Source organism: Sinohyriopsis cumingii, chromosome 3 (genome assembly GCF_028554795.1).
Source record: "Sinohyriopsis cumingii isolate HCF-2022 chromosome 3, ASM2855479v2, whole genome shotgun sequence".
Lineage (NCBI taxonomy): Eukaryota > Metazoa > Mollusca > Bivalvia > Unionida > Unionidae > Sinohyriopsis > Sinohyriopsis cumingii.
Window position 1 is genome coordinate 23094819 of NC_142963.1, and position 21117 is coordinate 23115935.

At 35.7% G+C, this 21117-nt stretch overlaps 1 protein-coding gene across 2 annotated transcripts in view; it reads right to left on the bottom strand.

The window, feature by feature from the left end:
- Nucleotides 1-21117, bottom strand: part of LOC149802535 (chromosome transmission fidelity protein 18 homolog) — a 121933-nt gene that overhangs the window by 54642 nt on the left and 46174 nt on the right. For both annotated transcript variants that reach the window (XM_089951778.1, XM_089951777.1), the window contains exons 10-14: nt 19893-20016; nt 17172-17290; nt 14882-14975; nt 7776-7874; nt 4458-4585 (exon numbers count right to left, since the gene is read on the bottom strand). In XM_089951778.1, the coding sequence (XP_089807904.1) occupies nt 4458-4585; nt 7776-7874; nt 14882-14975; nt 17172-17290; nt 19893-20016 (564 nt within the window). The remainder of the gene's footprint in view (nt 1-4457; nt 4586-7775; nt 7875-14881; nt 14976-17171; nt 17291-19892; nt 20017-21117) is intronic.

The window sequence follows — 21117 nt, forward strand, 5'->3', positions numbered from 1 at the left end:
ATGATTAAGTGATTTCTACCAGTGTGGTGATAACATGAGTCGCTGAAAGACGGCCCTCTCAAAATTACTATGGTTGTAAATGTTATTTGAGACTCCTGGTAATTTCTGCAATTTTTGATGATTGTGAGGACAGGTGTTCATATGTTCATCATTGTTCACCAAGACCTGGTACATATTACTAACTGCCAGTGGAGCGGGGTGTTTTAATGTAAACAAAATTTTGTATATATCCTTGAACACCACCTTAAAACTAAACTCTGTCCATTTCATGGTTGAATTGAAATCAGGCAAGTCTGTGTTGTCCAGCTTGTCACCTGGGAGGATTTGTAACTGTTGAAACCATACATTGATTGTCCAGAGGGCTGGACTGGTTCGTCAACAGCCAGGATGGCATGCAACAAATGATAAATAACTTGTGGCCTGGTATGGCTGGCAAAGTAGGAAGGTAATCTCGCACACCTGGCTTCAGTGTTACATTAATTGATTGGGATCGAAACTTATGTCCAGTAGGATGCCACATTGGATTCAAAATGGTTCCAGTTTCATCAAACTCACTTGTTGAAATTTTAGACGATAGAGCTCACTGTATTATTCATATGTGATTCCAATACAGCTTGAGTGGAATCGCTTGGCATGGCATCAAAATAATCACTGAAATAGGCACTGTTTTAGGTATCTTTTGTCCAGGGTGGAGATGTCATCTCAATATCCCCCTCATAACTAAACTGTTATTACTTGTGTTCCGAGATTGCTTTTTTTTTATGACCCTTCTATTGGCTTTGCAAGATGCAGGACCAGATGTCTTCTTCCCACACTGAACATGTGCTACGTGGGTGTAAGGAAGTGTGTGTGTTTGGATTTTTAAAGTAGCTTTAACAATTTAAGTCATATCGCTATGATGTCTGCAGTGTGACAGTTTATCGTGATACCTAGCACTGGGGCATCATGCTGCAGACACGTAGCATCATGTCCCACCAAGTCACATTATCTTGACACCAGGCCATCCAGTCCTAATACTAACCTCTTAATTCTGAGTGCAAAGCAAGGCAGCTGCTAGTACCATTTTTATGTCTTTGGTATGACTTGGCCATGGTTTGAACCTGTGACCTGCTGCATCTGAGGTGATACTCTAAACATTTCAGCCACCAGAGCAGTTTGGTGTAAGGAAGAACATTTTGCACAGGCAAGGTGTGACTTGTGGTTGCTCTCTATGACTTCAAAGCACTTCTTGCACTTGAATGACAGAAGAAAATACAAACAAATGCAGAGAAGAATTCAAGAATATACAAATTGTTCAAAATGTCCAACTAGCATTACCAAGGCAACCTCATATGTGTGTAATAAAGTGCAATACAATTACACTGATGAAAACTTGAGTGTTATCAGACATGATTTTGGTATTCCAGAAAAAATAGCTGAAAATTCTAAAGGGGGGATTTGGGGTTCCTCCCCCAATGGGGTCTCGAGGGGCAGCATCCCTGATCTGGGGGTCAAGGGGGCTGAAGGTCGCCGGCCAAACTGCATTTTACAATCATAAAAAAATGCTCCTAGTGCAATTTATGTTGTTGTTGTTGTTGTTGTTGTGGGGTTTAACACCATTTTTCAGCACACGATAGGCTATACATGGCGGCCAGTATTAATGGTGGAGGAAGAACCCAGGAAAACCCCGGGAAGAACCACCGACCCATGAGAAGCTACTGGCAAGCTTTCTCACATACCCACATTAGCTGAATGATCATAATATAACAAAATAATCATTTTAAAAACAAACAAACTTAACAAAATGTTTCAACTTGACTTTAATAATTTCACAATATTTACTGTCACATGAATTTGTTCTCCAATACTATTGGTGCTTAAGTTATTTCATGTGCATGTCAGTGTTCACATCATAATTTAAGTCACAATAATTTCTCAATTTTTTCAGCAAATATATTATACTTTTCTCTTTTCATAACAAAGCTGTAAAATAAACACCCAAGTATATCAACTATATACAAATAATCCCATACATTCACTTGTCTTTTTCTCCAATGGACACAACCTATTGATACGCCAGTCGATCTCTTTTTGCAGCTTTGGCAAAGATTTCTTTAGCCTTCCTTTTTGATTGACTTTTTTGACTCAATGTGCAATCATTTCTTTTCCTTCTCAGTGAGAGCCTTTTTTCTTTCAAACTGGTTCTTGTATTGGCGACATGCAGTGCACATATTTTAACAGAGAACTACATATGTTCTCTCATGCAAGAAATCTTTCTTCTTATAGTAATGAATTTTTCCATATGCGGCTTCTTTTGTAGGTGCTGTTCCAAACACTTCCAACCATAAGTACCGTAGAGCAGAGGTCACAAAATGCCAGTCCTCTGGCATTCAGTTTTTTATAAACTGACCAACTAAATTGCCATCAACTTTTTGCTCCAGCCATTCCCATTTCCATACGTTTTTTAAACCTTTCTCTACTTCTCGTGTCATGGTCTCTCAACAACTCGGGATGCCATTTTTTGCAAGCACGCATCTTCTTTCCATTGACATCAGTTTCCATTACACGAAGATTCATTGGATGAATTTAAAACTTTTTCCCAATCATAATACTCTTTACGAGAGTAGTGGGCTAGCTAAAATACGGAATGAATACATTACAAGGGTCATTGCGGAATGGGACTGAACAGACCGTTTTTTAAAAACAGGATTGGAGATGATAAAAAAAAAGCAGACTATACCAAGAAAAATCGGATTCAAGTCAGGAGAAAAGCGGAATTCCGCTTTAAAACGGAGAAAAATTATGTCTGTGTTATCGCTCAATATCACATGTATGTTAATGGTAGGTAAGCAAATGAATACGTATAAATTCATTGGTAAAACCAAATATTTGAATACATCAGATATATCAACCTTTTGACCTACTATGCCAAAGAAAATATATGTTAGATGGTCAAAATTGATTATAAATTCCATGGATTCTTTAGAGGCACTGTCCAAACTTGCAAGTTCAAGTTTAAACTTGTAACATCTGCAATATACAGCTGGCCACCTAAATGGAATAAAGAAAAGTTAATCTGTAAGAGTTATTTCCCTTCTATATGCTATATAGACAGAAAGACCTTTTGTCTTTCAGAAAGGGCTAAATTCGGAGAATGGAAAGAATAGTTTCCTAATGTTAATGTGACCAGGCATTGTACTTGATTGTGAAAATACACACTAACCTATAGTTTTTCTGTGATTCTGGATTGCTTGGCTAATCAGAATATAATTTCTTTTTAAAAGTTAAATACTCCAACATTCCACAAGAAATCATCCTCAAAGAGCTCCCACTGGGAAGGAGAAAAAGTAGTTTCTTTATAAAGATTCAATTAAATTTTGTTGTGAGGACTTCAAAATGTGACTGTTTACAACAAGTGGTTGGTGAATAAAGGTGACCTTTAAGACAGGTTTGAATGTATAGGCAACTGTACTGTGGTATCCATTCTTAGGTTGCAACCATATGCAACACTGTTTACCATTCCAAGACTCTAAACAATCACAATATCCAAATATACCATTCCAAGACTCTAAACCTGCACATGATTCAAATATACCATTCCAAGACTCTAAACCTGCACATGATCCAAATATACCATTCCAAGACTCTAAACCTGCACATGAACCAAAAAGAACCATTCCAGGACTCTTAAAAGCACAAGATCCAACTATAAATAAGACTCTAAATAAGCACAATAAACAAATCTACCATTCCCAGACTCTAAGCAATCATAATATCCAAAATACCATTCCAAGACTCAAACAGGCACACTATCCAAATATACCATTCCAAGACTCTAAACAAGCATATGAACCCCCCCAAAAAAAACATTCCAAGACTCTAAACAAGCACATGATCCAAAAATACCATTCCCAGACTCTAAACAATCACAATATCCAAATATACCATTCCCAGACTCTAAAGAAACACATGATCCAAATATATCATTCCAAGACTCTAAAGAAACACATGATCCAAATATACCATTCCCAGACTCTAAAGAAGCACATGATCCAAAAATACCATTCCAAGACTCTAAAGAAACACATGATCCAAATATACCATTCCAAGACTCTAAACAAGCACATGATCCAAATATACCATTCCAAGAGGGGCCCAGAGTGGCTGAGTGGTCTAAAGTGCTCATCATTACAGATCACTGCCATGTCACCTCTGTCTGCCTGGGTTCGAGTCTTAGGTTCGGCTAATGTAGGTATGTGAGAAAGCTTGCTTGTAGCTTCTCATGGGTTGGTGGTTCTTTCCAGGGTTGTCTCGGGTTCCTCCTCCACCATTAATACTGGCCACCATGTGCTTGTGCTGAAAAATGGCTTTAAACCCTACAACAACAACCATTCCAAATCTAAACAATCACATGATCCAAATACGATTTGATAATTAATTTTATACTTTCACTTAAAGCAACAAAACTGTAAGTTTACCTTTTGACCCTGGGCAGGCTAAAGATCTCATACCAAACAGAAAACAAACTCTTCTGTGAGTCCTTGTGGCCCACAGACAAGTTCTGTATAGTCTTCAAGTTCAGCTCCTTGAACCGTCTCTGCACAAACTGCAATAAATCTAATGATCAATCACTTAACCTATCTATCAATGAATAAATACATCGTCATGTCAATTGACAAATCAATCAATACCCCAACTACAAGACTGATCCATGAAAACTGTCATGGAGTTCAACCTCTTTATTCAGTGATACATTTCATTGTGATAAGAATATTTATTATACATTAGAATTGTGGATGTAAAAATCCAAGCTACTATAAAGAAAAAATGTGACTGAGCAAGTCTCTATTCTGGCATTCGTTTAGACTTTTTCTCACTACTTGGCAATAAAGATGACAAATTAGAAACTTTAGGCATACACTAAACAATAAACAAAAGCAGACATAATTTTGTAAATTAAATTACATGCTATGAATATGAGCAAACTCCGAGGAATCATGCTGATTATGGAGTAATGGGACAAATCAGTGACTGGTATCAATATAATTTATGTTAGGTTTTGCAAAAATGACAAAAATCCCAGTCGAAGTTTTAAATTATTTCCACACTGCAAGGCTGTCCTTGAAATATGGCAAGTGATGCTATTACTAATCTGCTTGTGAAATAAAATGCAATGGATAAATGATCCACTTTTATTGGTAAGTAGTGAATTTCTGATTACATGTCCATTTTTGATTCAACTCAGGCAAACAAGGGTGTTTGGCAAAGTTAGAAGAGAGCAGGTTTGACATAACACATTTCTGGTTGTTACTACTAAGGTATTTGCCAAGTGAGTTAGAATTTTTGTCGCCAATGACATTTAATGCCAGGATATCTGGAATGGTTTTCTACTGCTTATTTTGTAGTTAACAAATTCAAAGTTTTCCCTGTCAAAATTTGCATATTTGTAGGTATATTATTTTGTGGATTAACCTCAACAAAATCCTCAAATAAAAAATATAAAAGAACAAAACTATGAAGACAACAATCCACAGTGGTTAAACATGTACTAACACCCATTACAAGTACAAATCAAACACTGACACTCAACATCAAAGGGAGCCGACACAGCCAAAACAATAAGCTACTAATCAGTTAAGTTCATGTGTATGATCGCTTCCTTACAATGCTGTTGGCAAAGTTGCACCATCAGTTACCTTACTGGTTTGAATAATGTCATCTTGACACTGGATAATGTAATCAAGACACTGGAAAATGTCATCTTGACAAGTAACCCAAACGTGACCAGCTGTCACTTGCTCAATGCAATTAGCAAGCAGTGTCAACATCTGATGTGTTCAGAGCAAAGATGCTTCTCGATTGAAAAATAAAACAATGTAATCACTCTTTTGTTTTAACCTGTCTCATGTCATTACCAACAACCTAAAGACTTTAGTTAAACATGGTCAATGAAACTAACTGATGCTGAATGAATAATTGCAGGCAACATGAAAATGTGTAAAAGATTGGACCTAATTATCTGTGGCTTTCAGAATACTGGACTTTTTCAATCAACAGTTTCAGGATTTTTTACCCAACAAACATTTGTGTGTACCAGTTGACGTGATGATGCGATGTTGACTGTAGTTTTGTTCGAAAATCACTGATGTACTAGCTTTGATACTGCTGTAATCAAGTTTAAAAGTGAAATTAAATTTTGAAATTTGATGGGGTTCTTTTGCTGGATTTCTTAAGGTTTTAAATTTTATCTTTGAGGTTCAAGACAAAAAGCAGATAAAAAGATTATCTCTATCGTGAGTATAACATTTATTAAAAATATGATCAAGTATGTTTTGAGTTTGTAAATCAAATGAAGATAAAGTGAAAATGAATAAATAATTAAAATATCCAAATAGCTGCAGATGCTAAGAAATTTCCACTAAAATGTCATCTTGCGCACTGCCCAGCATAATTCACACTCTTTCTTGACCACTAGGCTAGCCTAACAAAAAACTGTGCAAAAAAGATTTTTTGGGGGTATGGTTGGGGTAGTCATTCATCATTTTTTTTAAACATTTTTGTTTTTTTTAACATTATTATTTAGCTTTCCTTCAGATTTTTAAAGTTTCTTTAGGTTTCTAAGGTCAAAATGAAATTTGATGTTTTTCAATGTTTTTGAAATAGCTTCTAATTCTACGCAATTAGTGTATATACAGTGTTTTATTAAAAAATGTGCCTCGAGCAACATTTTTAGTATTTTGCAGTTGTTTTGTTCACTGGGATTAAGCATGCATGTAAAAAATGTGATGTGGTTTCATGAGAACTACAATTTTTTAAAAACAGTTTCACTTGAATGAAGAATCAATCTGACTCCGCATTAAATCTAATTTTCAGTTATAGTATCAGTCCCTATTCTTTCTTTCATTTTCTGAAGTAAAAAACAGGTTCTGAACACCTTATGCTTTTTCTTATTTCTCTCTATCCTTAATAATCTGACAAAATATCAATTTAAGACAGTGAGTGGAAATTACAGTTACAGAATATCATATAGATATGCGTGTATTGAAACAATCTAAAATGCTTATAATTATTTTTTTTAAAGGATGAAAATAAAACAGATGCATGTAAAAGCTAATATAACTTTGTTACAGAAATATCATTGATAGGAATGAAATGCAGTAAAACAAAAATAGGGTGGGAGGTCAAGGAGATTCTTTATCATATGTGGCTAATTGTTTGAAAGATCTTAAATTCATGGTTCTGGGCATCAGTGAGATCCTCAAAAATTAATACCTCCTGAAAACTAGTGATTCTATAGTAGTTTCTAAAACAAATTCTTTTTAAGTGTTGGTATATGTTTCACTTTTTAAAAAAAACTGTCATGCACAGCATAAGATAACAAGTGTTGTTCCCTTCATCAAAGTAGTTCGTATCATGTGGACACCACGACAAATGTGTGAGACAACCAAACTGAGATAAGGAATGTAGGTTAGCAAATCAGATTTATGTCAGATTAGTGAGAAAACTTTATCTGCATGAACCATTAATGAGCAACATGGCTTTTTAAATGCAATATCAAGCCTGAAAACTTTATGATGAAATACTCATGCAAGATACAAAATCCAAGCTTACATGGGTAGAAACCTTGAGCATATATTAAGGTGATACCCAAGGTTTCAGTCGACTTTAGCTGCTGAAAATGACTTTCAAAAACTTGAAAACAATATCCTATTATTGATCAAGATGATTCAGTTACCGCTAGAATAGTGAGACTATTCATAAGCAAGAGACACTGGTGAAGAAAGCACAGAACTTACTTGTAATGTATTGAGACAGGATCTGATATCATTATCTGTCTTCTCACAGAGAGCTAGCAAGGTGTTCATATCTGCTTTAAATTGTTCCAGCCTGATAACCTGAAATAAAAGGTCACCAGTAAATGACATTCTTAGTGAAAATATAGTAAATATAACAAACTAAATAAATACAAATATATAAACTGTAGATAAAATTTACACCTATGTAAGCTGTTCATCAACATAACCAATCATCAATTCTATAACTGCTAACTAGAATGTGTTTGTTGCCTTTCAGATTCATGACAGGGAGATAATTTAAACTTTATGATAAACAATAACATCACCAGTATAATTTCTGCTTAAACAAACTTTTTTAAAATTAAAACCTAGAAAACACAGAGTGGTATGGTACCAGAATTTTAATTCCATTATACCACTATTCAGAGTTTTTTCCATCTCATCCACAAAACATTTTCTGTGAAGTGAACCATCATAAAGAACCCTTTTCTGGTTAATGACACACAGAGATGCAGATAGCCATTCATTGGTGACAACGTTAAATGTTAAAATTAATAAAAGAATGGAAAATTAACAGGTTATATCCACAAAAAGTACTTTTCGTTTTTTGTTTTTTTAAAAGTCTTTTGTTCTTAGCTTTTGTGTTAAAATTTAGCAATGACAAGAGGAAAATGGATCATTATTTGTCAGAGATCTTAACACTTCGAGTGCCATAGTTTTGTGGTACAAGATCCTTCAGTGCTGATTTGTTTTTAGAAATGAAATGAAAATTGCATTCTGCTATTAAAATGCCTGTATTTTAATTCATGTACATGAGGGATACGAAGAGTCAACATGAAAAATGATTGCTGAAGGCAGAACATTACTATAAGCATCAGGCCCTGTAGCCAGTTGATTTAGAAATCTATGATTTATTAAAATTATGAAAACTTCAAGTCTGACAGGAAATTTTCTAGCTTTGGTTTAAAGGACAATTGTTTTTTCAGCCCTATAAACATCAAGTCATATGTGACTTTATCATATTTGCATACAGGTGCAAATACAGGTAAAGTTACATATTACCACTGCCTATTATGGGATATTTTCCTTCTTTTTTCCTGAAAAATCTCAAATATTTCTAAAAAAAAAAGATTCTTTTAGTTGCTCAAATGTATGTCTGTTACAATCTTATATCCAAGTTGTACAACTCAGAGGTGTCAAATATGTAACAGTTAATCAACAGTTCACGAACATCATAGGTAAGATTGCACCCCATAAAGTATGCAATAAATGCTCACAAAACTTGGCAATTTTTCTTGTTATTTATTCTAATACATGTCTCTCACTGCATGTACACGAGTTTATATGGTAAGTTGTTGAGTTGATTACCTGTTCAGGTGTTACCTGCTTAGAATTGTAAGAAATATATCCCTACTCATTTTTACTTTTGCTGAAGCATGGTGCTGATGTCATGTAATCCCAATAAAAATTTATATCCGATTTATGCATTAAACTCATGATCATAACCAACACACAGTTTCAATTTGTTAGGTGTGAAGGCTTCCATTTTCTCATACAACTGTTGTCAATCAAGTCTGCCCATCTGACTGTATAAATATTTGTTTGATCTACAATAAAATGCAAGAAATCAAAGAATATCCCTAAATAGTCTTATAGGTTTGGTATTCTGGAGTTCTATGTTTAACTTCTGAAATACTGCTAGATAGGCGTTCACTAACATGCTGTTTTTGCCCAGCACACATATAAGTTGGACTCATCTTCAACATCATTTACCAGCCCAATATCATTTTAACAGTATTTCTGTAAACACTTTTCCAACTCTAATTATTGTATCTATTTCAAAACCTTTGTCATCATCACTATCATTAGCCACTATTTGCTCATTATTTCCTCAATGAAGTCATCATCTAAAGAAGAATCATTTTGGGAAGCAGCCTTTTCAAGTTTTTCAGTTATCCCATGTTTAACCAGCATTTGTAAAACCACTTTTTACTAGTAAAATATGGTTCTTCAATAATACTTACCCAATCACAATATCTTAGAACTACTATTACCTTGTAATTCCAGTCCTTCCAGCCTGAACTTCTGAGCTAATAATCTAAAAGTTACCTGCGAACATACGTCACTGATCCCCCTTTGACATTGAGATTCATTTCAAATCCCATGACTACATTTACTATTGGACTGAAGTGCATGCTCTCTAACAGGAAGACCAGGAGGGTGTATGTGTATCATGGTCAGGAAAGTATTATTGAAGCAACATATTTTATTAGAAAAAAAAAATTGCTTTCATTTTCAAATATGTTACCAATCATAATACCTTAGGAAAATAGATAAAAGGTGGAGGGAGTTATATCCCTTTACCCTGATGAGGTCATATCTGATCCCCAAAAGGTATATGAGGCAGCTTTGAGATAGATATCCTGGGTAGGAGAGACTTCATACGCCAGGGCGGTGGCTTCTGTAAGGGAAAAAGTTCCCTCCCACAAATCCAGCAAAAGTCATGAAGCCATGTCATTAGGAAGCTGACAAACAATCCAGGAAGGTAGCCTGCTCCACAGCAGCAATAAGCCCCACCAGGTCTAACTGAGTCATTGGGGATGAAAGATCTTGGAGATATAAGCTGGAAGACGTTGACTCTAACCTCAATCCCCAAACTTGTATAATGTCAGCTATGGAACAGTTTTACATGAATGCAATGTTTGTTATGACTTCTCTAACTTTATGGACTAAAATGCATTGCAACTTCATTTGATCAGAGCTTAATTCATGATATGCGGAATAGATAATTGATTTTATCTAGGATGAGAGTGCCTGCACTAAAATGTTTTTCCTTGCCTTTCTTGACAGGTAAGAAGAGGCAGGATCTCACCTGACACACTGGTTTGAATCTTTTCAGGTACCACTTCAAGGCTCTCATTGAGTCTGTAGATGACCTTGAGACAAAGTGTCCAGAATAAATAGGAATTACCACAACATTTGAGTTCCAATGAGTAAAAGACTGCAAAGAAAGCCATGGCCATCATGAGTGACACTGACTGATCCTTTCGGAACTGCAAGTAGTTCAGGTCAAGTGATAAGGCATGAATCTTGTTGATTCTGCCTGCAGTGCGAGTAAGAAGGTTTTATACAAGGAGTGAACTAATGACAACGATGAGAGAGGTTTATATGGTGTTTTATTCAGCCTGGTGACCACCCACAGTAGATTCTACTTGGGCAACAGGGACAGTGCATTTGTTTGTGTGAAATTGAAATTTGACCCCAAAAAATCCACTAGGTTTTTGTTTTGTCTCATATCCTCTCTTCCATGATGATGCAACATGTCAAAGATCATGGAAAGGTAGCCTGTTATCGTAATTGACACAAACTGTTTCTCATTGAAGAGCCTTAGCAGAAAGTTAGTTGTTGTTGTGGGGTTTAATGCCATTTTTCAGCACATGATAGGCTATACATGGCAGCCAGTATTAATGGTGGAGGAAGAACCCTGGAAAACCCCAGAAAGAACCACTGGCCCACGAGAAGCTACTGGCAAGTTTTCTCTTTCTCACATAACCACATAGGCTGAACCCAAGACTCGAACCAACGCAGACAGAGGTGAGATGGCAGTGATCCATATCGGCAAGCGCTTTAGACCATTCAGGGCCCCCAGAAAGTTAGTTATTAGAGGTATTTATCTGTTCAGCTGTCCAGTGTATTTGCCCTCACACTACTGTGCAATAATTCTCCATTTCCCCTGTACACATTCAAAGTGGAGGACTGTTGATCGAATAATTCTTTCCACCACTGGATGAGAGAGTTTGAGAGCATACATCATCATTTCTAGTTAAACAAGATGCCTTCTGTGCAATCTGATAAGAAGCTGAGGAAGAATGTCTGAAGGGGCTGCCGACCATGCTCGCAGGATATCCTGACTGGGATAGTTACTTCCAAACAATCACATATCTGGTTTGTACTAAACTGGGTACCAGGTGCATCAACATACATGCCAACCCCTGATGAGGAAAAAGTGTAATCTAAGTGAACAAAAAGAGTAATCCAAGCAGAAAAAGAATAATCCACGTATAACATGCTAAAATTTCAATGAACAATGACTTCTTTGCCCCTCTGGTCTTGTAACATACTTTACTGCTTCTAGTTTTCATATGTAGCACTTTTAGCTTTAGAAAGCAACAGATTATCATGTTGCATTTCAAAACACTTTGTACCAGCTGAGACCATATGGATGTTTTGCACAACAGTTGAGCACTAAGTGTTGGGTTACTAAGCCTAGATCTGAATTCAGTTTTTTTGTGTTAACAATACTGAACAGTCTCTCACAGTCAGCGTTAGAATGGTAAAGAACCAATATTCCTTTCATAACCTGACAAAGAAGAGGAAATTTATATCTTCCAGTGATTGTGTCTTTTAGCTGGGAAATAAGGTACCATTGCACATCAACTCTATCTGCATTAAGTATATTGTCAGGTAGAATGCCAACTTGATACTTCAGGAATTCTCCTTCCAGATGATCCAAGGTAGACAAAGGTGGCAATAGAAAGAATACCTCTGGACAAAGAATCTAACACTTTTAAAGCTTTTCTATATCAGCAAATGAAGCATTTAAAAGCACTTCATCTCCATATGGGAATTTCTGGAGCATGTAATCACAGGAAATAGCATAAATCAATAATCTCTAACATTATCATAGAACACCTTCACAGCAAGAGTAGAATTGTGTTCTATGAATTCTCTTGCTTCTGCACCAATAACAAGATCTTCATCATCTTTTTGGTTTGCTCTGTCATGAAAGTCTATATCAGTTAAAAGCTTGGTTGATGAAATGATTTCTGCCTTAATAAACCTTATTAGCAAATCTGGCAACTGGTTTGAAAGAATCTTGTGCATAATATGAATGTGTGGTTCTTCTTTCTGTAAGACAATATTTGCTGCATCAAACAATGGAATGGTGCTCTCCATAAACAAGCAATACAGCTTTGTAACTGGATTATTAAGTTTTTTTTAAAAACCATCTCACACTTTGATTCTGAAATTCTGAAGACTTTTAGCTCAAATATTAGAATTCTTTCCACACAGCCTGCAATGGACATGATGCTGCCCTCGAATGGAACGCTGTATTAAGTCATTCATGTCTTCATGTCTTCGTCTTTGGAGGATTCTATTATTGTTTCGTTTATTTTTTTGCCTTTTTCTAATCCATCAAATTATTTGAAAAGAATATATTTTTGCTCTAACACACACAATGACTAAAATAAATTAGACTTTTTAGCCTCAAATACCTATAGATTGGTTCTGTACCAAATATGAATTAGAACAAAGAATCTGCGAGTAAAGATTAAAAATTAGAAAACCAGTCTGTTCTCTCCTCACTAAGTCATGCAGCTGCTATAAATAGAATCCAAGGTTAAAAGTTTAAAGTAAAACCAGCATGTTTCTTGGAAATAGGATAGCTGCTATAAGTAAACATAATACTGTTAGGAAAGTGCATGCAAATATAAGGACAAGTGTACTCTTATATCGTAGTTAGGTAGAAGCTGTCTTTTCTAGAATACAGTCTGTGGGATTAATGTGATGTTACTAAAAACAAGAAAACAAATTTTTTTTTAAAGGTGGATATAAGGAAATTGCATAATCCATATACGTTTATGCGCAAGGTGTAATTTAGTGAAAAAATGCGTAATGATTACGCCAAAAGCATAATGGTTGGCATGTATGCATCAAGTGACCTGTGACTGATCCATGTGAGTGTCTTGTGGTGTGGAGTAGGCAAACTAAACAAAGACATTCTGTCTATTGGTTTAATTGCTGAGCAGTCCTAACATTAACCTCTTAATGCTGAGCGCCAAGCGAGGCAGCTGTTAGTACCATTTTTGTAAGTCTTTGGAATGACTCGGCCGGGTACAGCTGATCTGTGACATAGCATCTGAGTTCGATCTTAGCACAATGTAGAATATATAGGCCTTCCATCTTTTGGCTTACGATTTATGATAACTAGTGGCAACCCGTTATGATCAGAGCCATATGTATCCAGGTATCAAGGGGAGATCATTCTAATTACCATATACGTGGACAGGCAACTTTTAGCTTGTAAGCTAGTAGGCCTAGCCTGGGAAGGCTGGATTTTCAAGGCAGTAGTAGTTTTCCTAAGGTGCTATGGTCAGGTAACACATTTAAAGAAGAAACTTTTTTGCTAAATACATGACAGAATGCTTGCTCCAAGGTCCAATATTCCAATCAATTTTAGTTTTAAAATTATTCATCTCAAACTTATTTAGCCAGCTAGGCTGAAAAACAGCATATGCTGTCAAATGTGATATGTGACTTCTACCAAAGGAGTTACTTAGATTGCAACAAGGTCTAATGATATAAGAATATCTAAGTTTGTTCAAGACTGGATCAGAAAGAATAAGTTCAGTTTATCAGAGGCTCGAACACCTCATTAATATGGATAGATCTCATTTGCTAACAGACTTGGTTGCGATTTTTCGAACTGAAGACCATTTTCTAGGTTACAGTAATGTTGTTTCTGGGCCCAACATACCAATTTAAATTAGTTTAACAAACATTCATGTCAAGCCAAACTACCCAGATGGGTAAACAGTTGCCTACCTGAAAAGTCATATGTTATGACACCTACTTCTACCTGCAGTACAATTTATGTTGAAGCATGTACTTTAAGGATGAGGATTTACATAAAACTTGTAAACACACACGCATCATTACTTTAAAAGTGTGTGAATTCATGCATGTTTTGCAAGATTTGTGCCTTCATGCGCCCTGGCCAAATCTGTGGGAAATGGTAATTTTATGGTACGGATTGACCTGTTACTTCAATTGATGTATGGTATTCAAATGATTGATGTTTGAGTTTTGGAGAGTGCTGAATGTTAAAAAAATTGAAGCTTTTAAACCTGGGATAAAGGTATTTCTGATATTCAAGTGATTAAAGTTTTTATTATTTAAGTGTTACTGTAATTACTTAAAAAAGCCTCCTGAGAAGTTTGGTAGTATAAATACATTTAATTACGGTGACATTTGCATTAACGCAAATTAACATGTAAAAATGGTTTATACTGATAACTTTCAACAAGATCAACTCCCACACATACCTCGTAAAGTCTTGCTGCAAGTTTAGTGGTCTCTGTTGGAGGGAAGTTCATAATCACAGCATTCTGTCTCAGCTGTCGAAGAGCAGGCACATATCTGTTTGGAAGAAATATTCACTGAATGGAGGTCGCTGATTTCATTCAGTACTTACAAAGTTTTCACGATTAGAATCACAACTATGAAAGCTTCAATAACTTAGTTAAAGGCTCTTATATTGATGTAGGCAGCAATTAGTTTTTATAAATTATAAATTATAAATTATCAAATTCAGGCGACTTAGTGATGTAGGCGCAGACGAAAAACATGTAAATTTCGAGTATTGGAAGTGGCAGCTACAGTTGGTCACGTGGCCTCACTGACTTGACGGTGAATGAGTTCTCTCATGATTTTAAAGCACATAAAAAATTCTTCCGTGAAAATTAATTACACAGCTATAACAATCAGACTTTACTCTTAAATTTTTCCACATATAATAGATGTGTAACAAAAATGTAAAATGGTTAAAATTGCTGTTAAACGTAACATACACTACATTGCTTAACAGTTAACAGGCAGGCCTATGCATATAGAGTCGAATAGGTAACAGGTGTTCTATTTATAGTGTGCTGCACTTTGTAACTATGATCTATGAGGTAAAGGGTTAAAGCAATGAGTGGAAATTAAAGCTACCAGATGTAAGATGATTGATAATTCTTTTTCAAAGAGATAAAATAAAATAAACAAGTGCAAAACCTAATATTTTATTACAAGATTACTGATTTATCAAATACTCTGTGTGTGTGTGTGTGTGTGATTTGCATTTTTAACAAGGCTTTATCAAATACTAGTAGCTTTAGGAACAAAACACAAAAAATGGGGGGGGGGAATCATTATATGTGGCTAATTTTTTGGTTAGGTCTTTAAATTTCTTGCTCAAGCAACATCAAAAACCAGTTAATTGGTCCCCCCCCCCCACATAAATTTGTAATATTACAGTATTTGACAGTTTCATTATACATAGCACTCTGTCAAGGTGCTCTGTCAAATGTGGCATATTGAATATATATAGCAATCTGTTAGGATGCTCTTTTACATGTGATCAAATTCTATTTGGTACGTTGAATAAGTATATATATATCCCTCTGGTAAGGTGCTCTATAAAATGTGAACAAATTTTTTTTGGTGGCACTTTGAATATATATATATAGCAATCTGTTAGGATGATCTGTCAAATGCAATCAAATTCCTTTAAGCCTTCAAAAAAAGTTTGATAGCATTTTTTGAAGTGTTGTGCTGTTAAACAGAGAGAGCCATGGTTTTCATCTATTTATAGCCTCACAGAAAGAGTTCCATATGCTATTTTATCAGTAGAAAACTAAAAACAACATTATATACTGATTAAAGATTTTGAAACTAATAATGGAAAAAAATTTAAATGCATTTACTAGCCAATGGATGCATCTCAGAATATTTAGTACTGTTTTATTTTCCCAATAGCTGACTCGTTCTCTGGCTGTACAATAATTAGTAGTTCAATATCTTTAGTTTCATAGCATAAAAATTTTCAAAAATATATTTATTGTTTTTGTTGTAGGGTTTAACGCCATTTTTCAGCACAAGATAGGCTATACATGGCGGCTAGTATAACTGATGGAGGAAGAACCCTGGAAAACCCCAGGAAGAACCACCGACCCACGAGAAGCTACTGGCAAGCTTTCTCACGTACCAGCGTTAGCCGAGCCCGAGACTCGAACCCACATAGACAGCGGTGAGATGGCAGTGATCCGGAACAATGAGTGCTTTAGACCACTTGGCCACTCAAAAATATATTTATAACATAATTTTAAATTATATGAATAATTTATGGATAGCCCCATCAGTGAGAAATACATGGAACTGTCATAAATGTCTTCCTGTAACTCTATTCAATAAGCTATTTCCTTGGCTCAAAACTTGTGACGGAAATGAAATAAAACCACCAGTGATCAAGCTAGGGAGAAATAGAGGGCATCCCATTCATCTATCTGCCTTCAGTGACCTCCCCTTTTATTGCCAAAAGAATGCCTTTTGCTACAAAGTGTCTCTCTTCCCCTCCTCCTCTGTAACAAAATAAACAGCTGTGATCTATTACAAATTATTTATATAAATGAAGAAAATTTTAAAATGGGGGAAAAGCAAAAGCTTTTTATGTATTAACTGTTACAAGTACATTCTGAAATTGAAACTATCCCACAGTTCCTGAATGTATGGTAAGTGGTACAAGGAATAGGGACCAGGGAGGGGAGGAGTTTTTTATGAAATGCGCCAACTCACTGATCATTGCAGATACATATCACAGGTCTCAACAAAACAGCTCCATCCTTTTTGTTCTTCTTTGTTGGTGCTGGATTCTCTGTCTTCTTCACAAAATTCAGCAGGACATTGATTGCTGCCTGGTAGAAGAAAAAAACTCAAGCTACACCATGATTCACATTGGCAGATATCTATAGTGTCTATGCCCACTACAAACACTTCTCCAGAATGAGACACACAGGTGGTTGAAACCCAATCCATCACACATGTTGTGACTTCCTCATACAAATGCATGTACATTGTTTAGTATTAAAAAATATCTTGTCAAAGTTGTCACCATAACTGCATTCTTTAAAATTTATTTGACCTCTGACCCCATGCAGAAACCCAAGTGTAGGTTAGACCCCCTTGCAAATGGACACAACATGCCTAACAAATGTACCATGCTTGGTGAATTTTCTCTTATTACTTTATGAGTAGGTGTGATTACGGAATGAAAGGTGTATGGGCAAAGGGTATCATAATATCCCTTCACTATAGCACAATGGATGGATGGGCAAACAGAGGGCACCATAATATCCCCATCCTAAAGCATGACAGAGGGATGGGCAGAGAGTATCGTAAAATGACCCTGCTAAAGCATAATGGATGGATAGGTACACAGAAGGTATCACAAAATACAATCAATGGACAAGCAGAGAGAGGACATCACAATATTCCCTTACTACAGTACAATGGACGGATATGAAAACTGAGGGTATCATAAAATCTCTTGCTGAAGCATGATGGATGGACAGGCAGAGAGGACATCACAATATCCCCTTACTTAATTATGATGGATGGTCAGGCAGATAGAGGTTATCACAATATCCCCCTTCTACAGCAGGCAGAGAGCACATCACAATATCCCCATACTTAATTATGATGGATGGTCAGGGAGATAGAGGTTATCACAATATCACCCTTCTACAGCAGGCAGAGGACATCACAATATCCCATTTCTTAATTATGATGGATGGTCAGAGAGATAGAGGATATCATAATATGCCACTTCTACAGCAGGCATAGGACATCACAATATCCCCATACTTAATTATGATGGATGGTCAGGCACAATATCCCTCTTCTAAAGCAGGCAGAGAGGAAATCACAATATCCCATTCCTTAATAATGATCAATGGACAGGCAGACAGAGGTTATTACAATATCCCCCTGCTGAAGCATGATGGATGAACAGGCAGACAGAAGACATCATAAAATCCCCTAGCTAAAGTACAGGGGTAACAACAATGTGCACAATTACTGTCTAAATCCAACTTGAAATCACCTATATATTAAGAATGGAATGGAAAGTACAATTTAAAAGACACACTACAAAGTCTTTCTTCAATTTAATAAGGTACTAGTTTGCAATAGATTCCAAGGCTAATTACAGTTTACATGTCTGTGACACATACAGATATATAAGAAATAAAAATTTACTTCCACTGCAGAACATCATGTCTTACGCTTGTGCAGAGTTATGACATTATGACTTTGTTCTAAAGCAGAAAAAACAGGAAATCCTCACAAATCATGTTACAAATATTAGACATAGAGCAATATCATGCAGTTACATATGGCACATGATGGAAGATATATCAGATTATCATGCAGTTAAATATGGCACATGATGAAGATATATCAGAATATCATGCAGTTACATATGGCACATGATGGAAGATATATCAGATTATCATGCAGTTAAATATGGCACACGACGATGAAGATATATCAGAATATCATGCAGTTAAATATGGCACATGATGGAAGATATATCAGAATATCATGCAGTTAAATATGGTACACGATGGTGATGATATATCAGAATATCATGCAGTTACATATGGCACATGATGGTGAAGATGTATCAGAATATCATGCAGTTAAATATGGCACATGATGGTGAAGATATATCAGAATATCATGCAGTTACATATGGCACATGATGGTGAAGATATATCAGAATATCATGCAGTTAAATATGGCACATGATGGTGAAGATATATCAGAATATCATGCAGTTAAATATGGCACACGACGATGAAGATATATCAGAATATCATGCAGTTAAATATGGTACACGATGGTGATGATATATCAGAATATCATGCAGTTACATATGGCACATGATGGTGAAGATGTATCAGAATATCATGCAGTTAAATATGGCACATGATGGTGATGATATATCAGAATATCATGCAGTTACATATGGCACATGATGGTGAAGATGTATCAGAATATCATGCAGTTACATATGGCACATGATGGTGAAGATATATCAGAATATCATGCAGTTAAATATGGCACATGATGGTGAAGATATATCAGATTTTAAGAGTGAAACATAGCAGCTGCCATTGTTACGTCACCGTCTGTTGAAAAGTTATACCCAAGCTTTGTCATTAACAGATGACACAAAAATGATGTCTGTAAGAGAAAAAACTTTTCTTTTGACCTACATATTAAATGAAACATGCTACATGAGAAACATAAAATGCCATTTCTTGCAATCATTATTATGGTTACTACACAAGAAATTGTAACCTCTTTCGACATCAAACTCAGAATAAACGTCTGTCAAACACTAATTTACAAACATCACATATAAACTTACACCCACCAGTAACTTCCAAATCATTTGTGAATTAAGAGAGTTTTGGTGAAAATGAGGTCTATTTTGTATGCTGGAAAACCTACCTGTGGAGCACCATCTATCTCATCTATGATTAGACAATTCGGTTTTGGATCATCTCCCATCACTGCTTTCATCTGTGTTGCAGCCTCAATCTTATTCTTGAACACATCAGCACTGCGGTCATCACTAAAATAATGAAGTATATAGCAGACAATCTGTTGTGTTTGATTCCTTGCTACATGATTACATTCTCAACATCCAGGTCATTAAGATCTTGATGATAAACCGAACTAATCAAAAATATAGTTTCAAGAGTGGTCAACCGATCACCTCTACGATATGCATACGTAAAACCCTTGGTGAGGAAAAAGTGTAATCCGAGTGGACAAAAGGAGTAATCCAAGCAGAAAAAGAGCAATCCACATATAACATGATAAAAATTCAATGAGCACATGTGCAAAATGATTTATTTATCCCTCTGGACTTTTAACATAAATTACTGCTTCAAGTTTTTGAATATAACACTTTGAGCTTTAAAAAGCAACAGACTCTCATATTGCATTTCAAAACACTTTGTACCAGCCGAGACTATAAATGTTTTGCACACCTGTAGAACACTAAGTGCTGGGTTATTACTGAGCCTGTATCTGAATTAATTTTTAGTTTTGTTAACAATACTGAACAATTCCTCACAGTCTGCATTAGAATGGTAAAGAACCAATATCCCTTTCATAACATGACAAAGAAGAGGAAATTTATATCTTCCAGTTATTGGGTCTTTTAGCTGGGAAATAAGATCGAAAAAATCAACTCTGTCTGCATGAAGTACATTGTCAGGTAGAGTGCCAACTTTATACTTCAGGAGTTCTTCTAATTTATCAGCAGCCTTTCCTGCAGCATGGTGCATCATATGACAAAGACAACCTAATATGTACAATGATGGAGACATTTTTCAAAATATAGAATGTAACTCATTTATGAATTCCAGTCATCACTGATGAAATATCAGCAGAAAAACCCATACAGTTCTGCCAACTTATGTCATATTTCTTCAAAGCATTATCAAACAAATAAAAAATGTTTTCTCCAGTGGAATCTATTGTTAATTCTGGTAATGAAAGAAGAGCACTCTGACTTGCTCTTTTCATTCTCAAAGTCTTTTACATAGACTGGGTACGACTTTTTGTCATCATAATCACTACTCCTGTCTGTGGCAATAATAATCAGACGAATTTTCATGGCTTTTGCAATTTTGAGTGAATTATCTTCTGTTAAACACCAAACAGT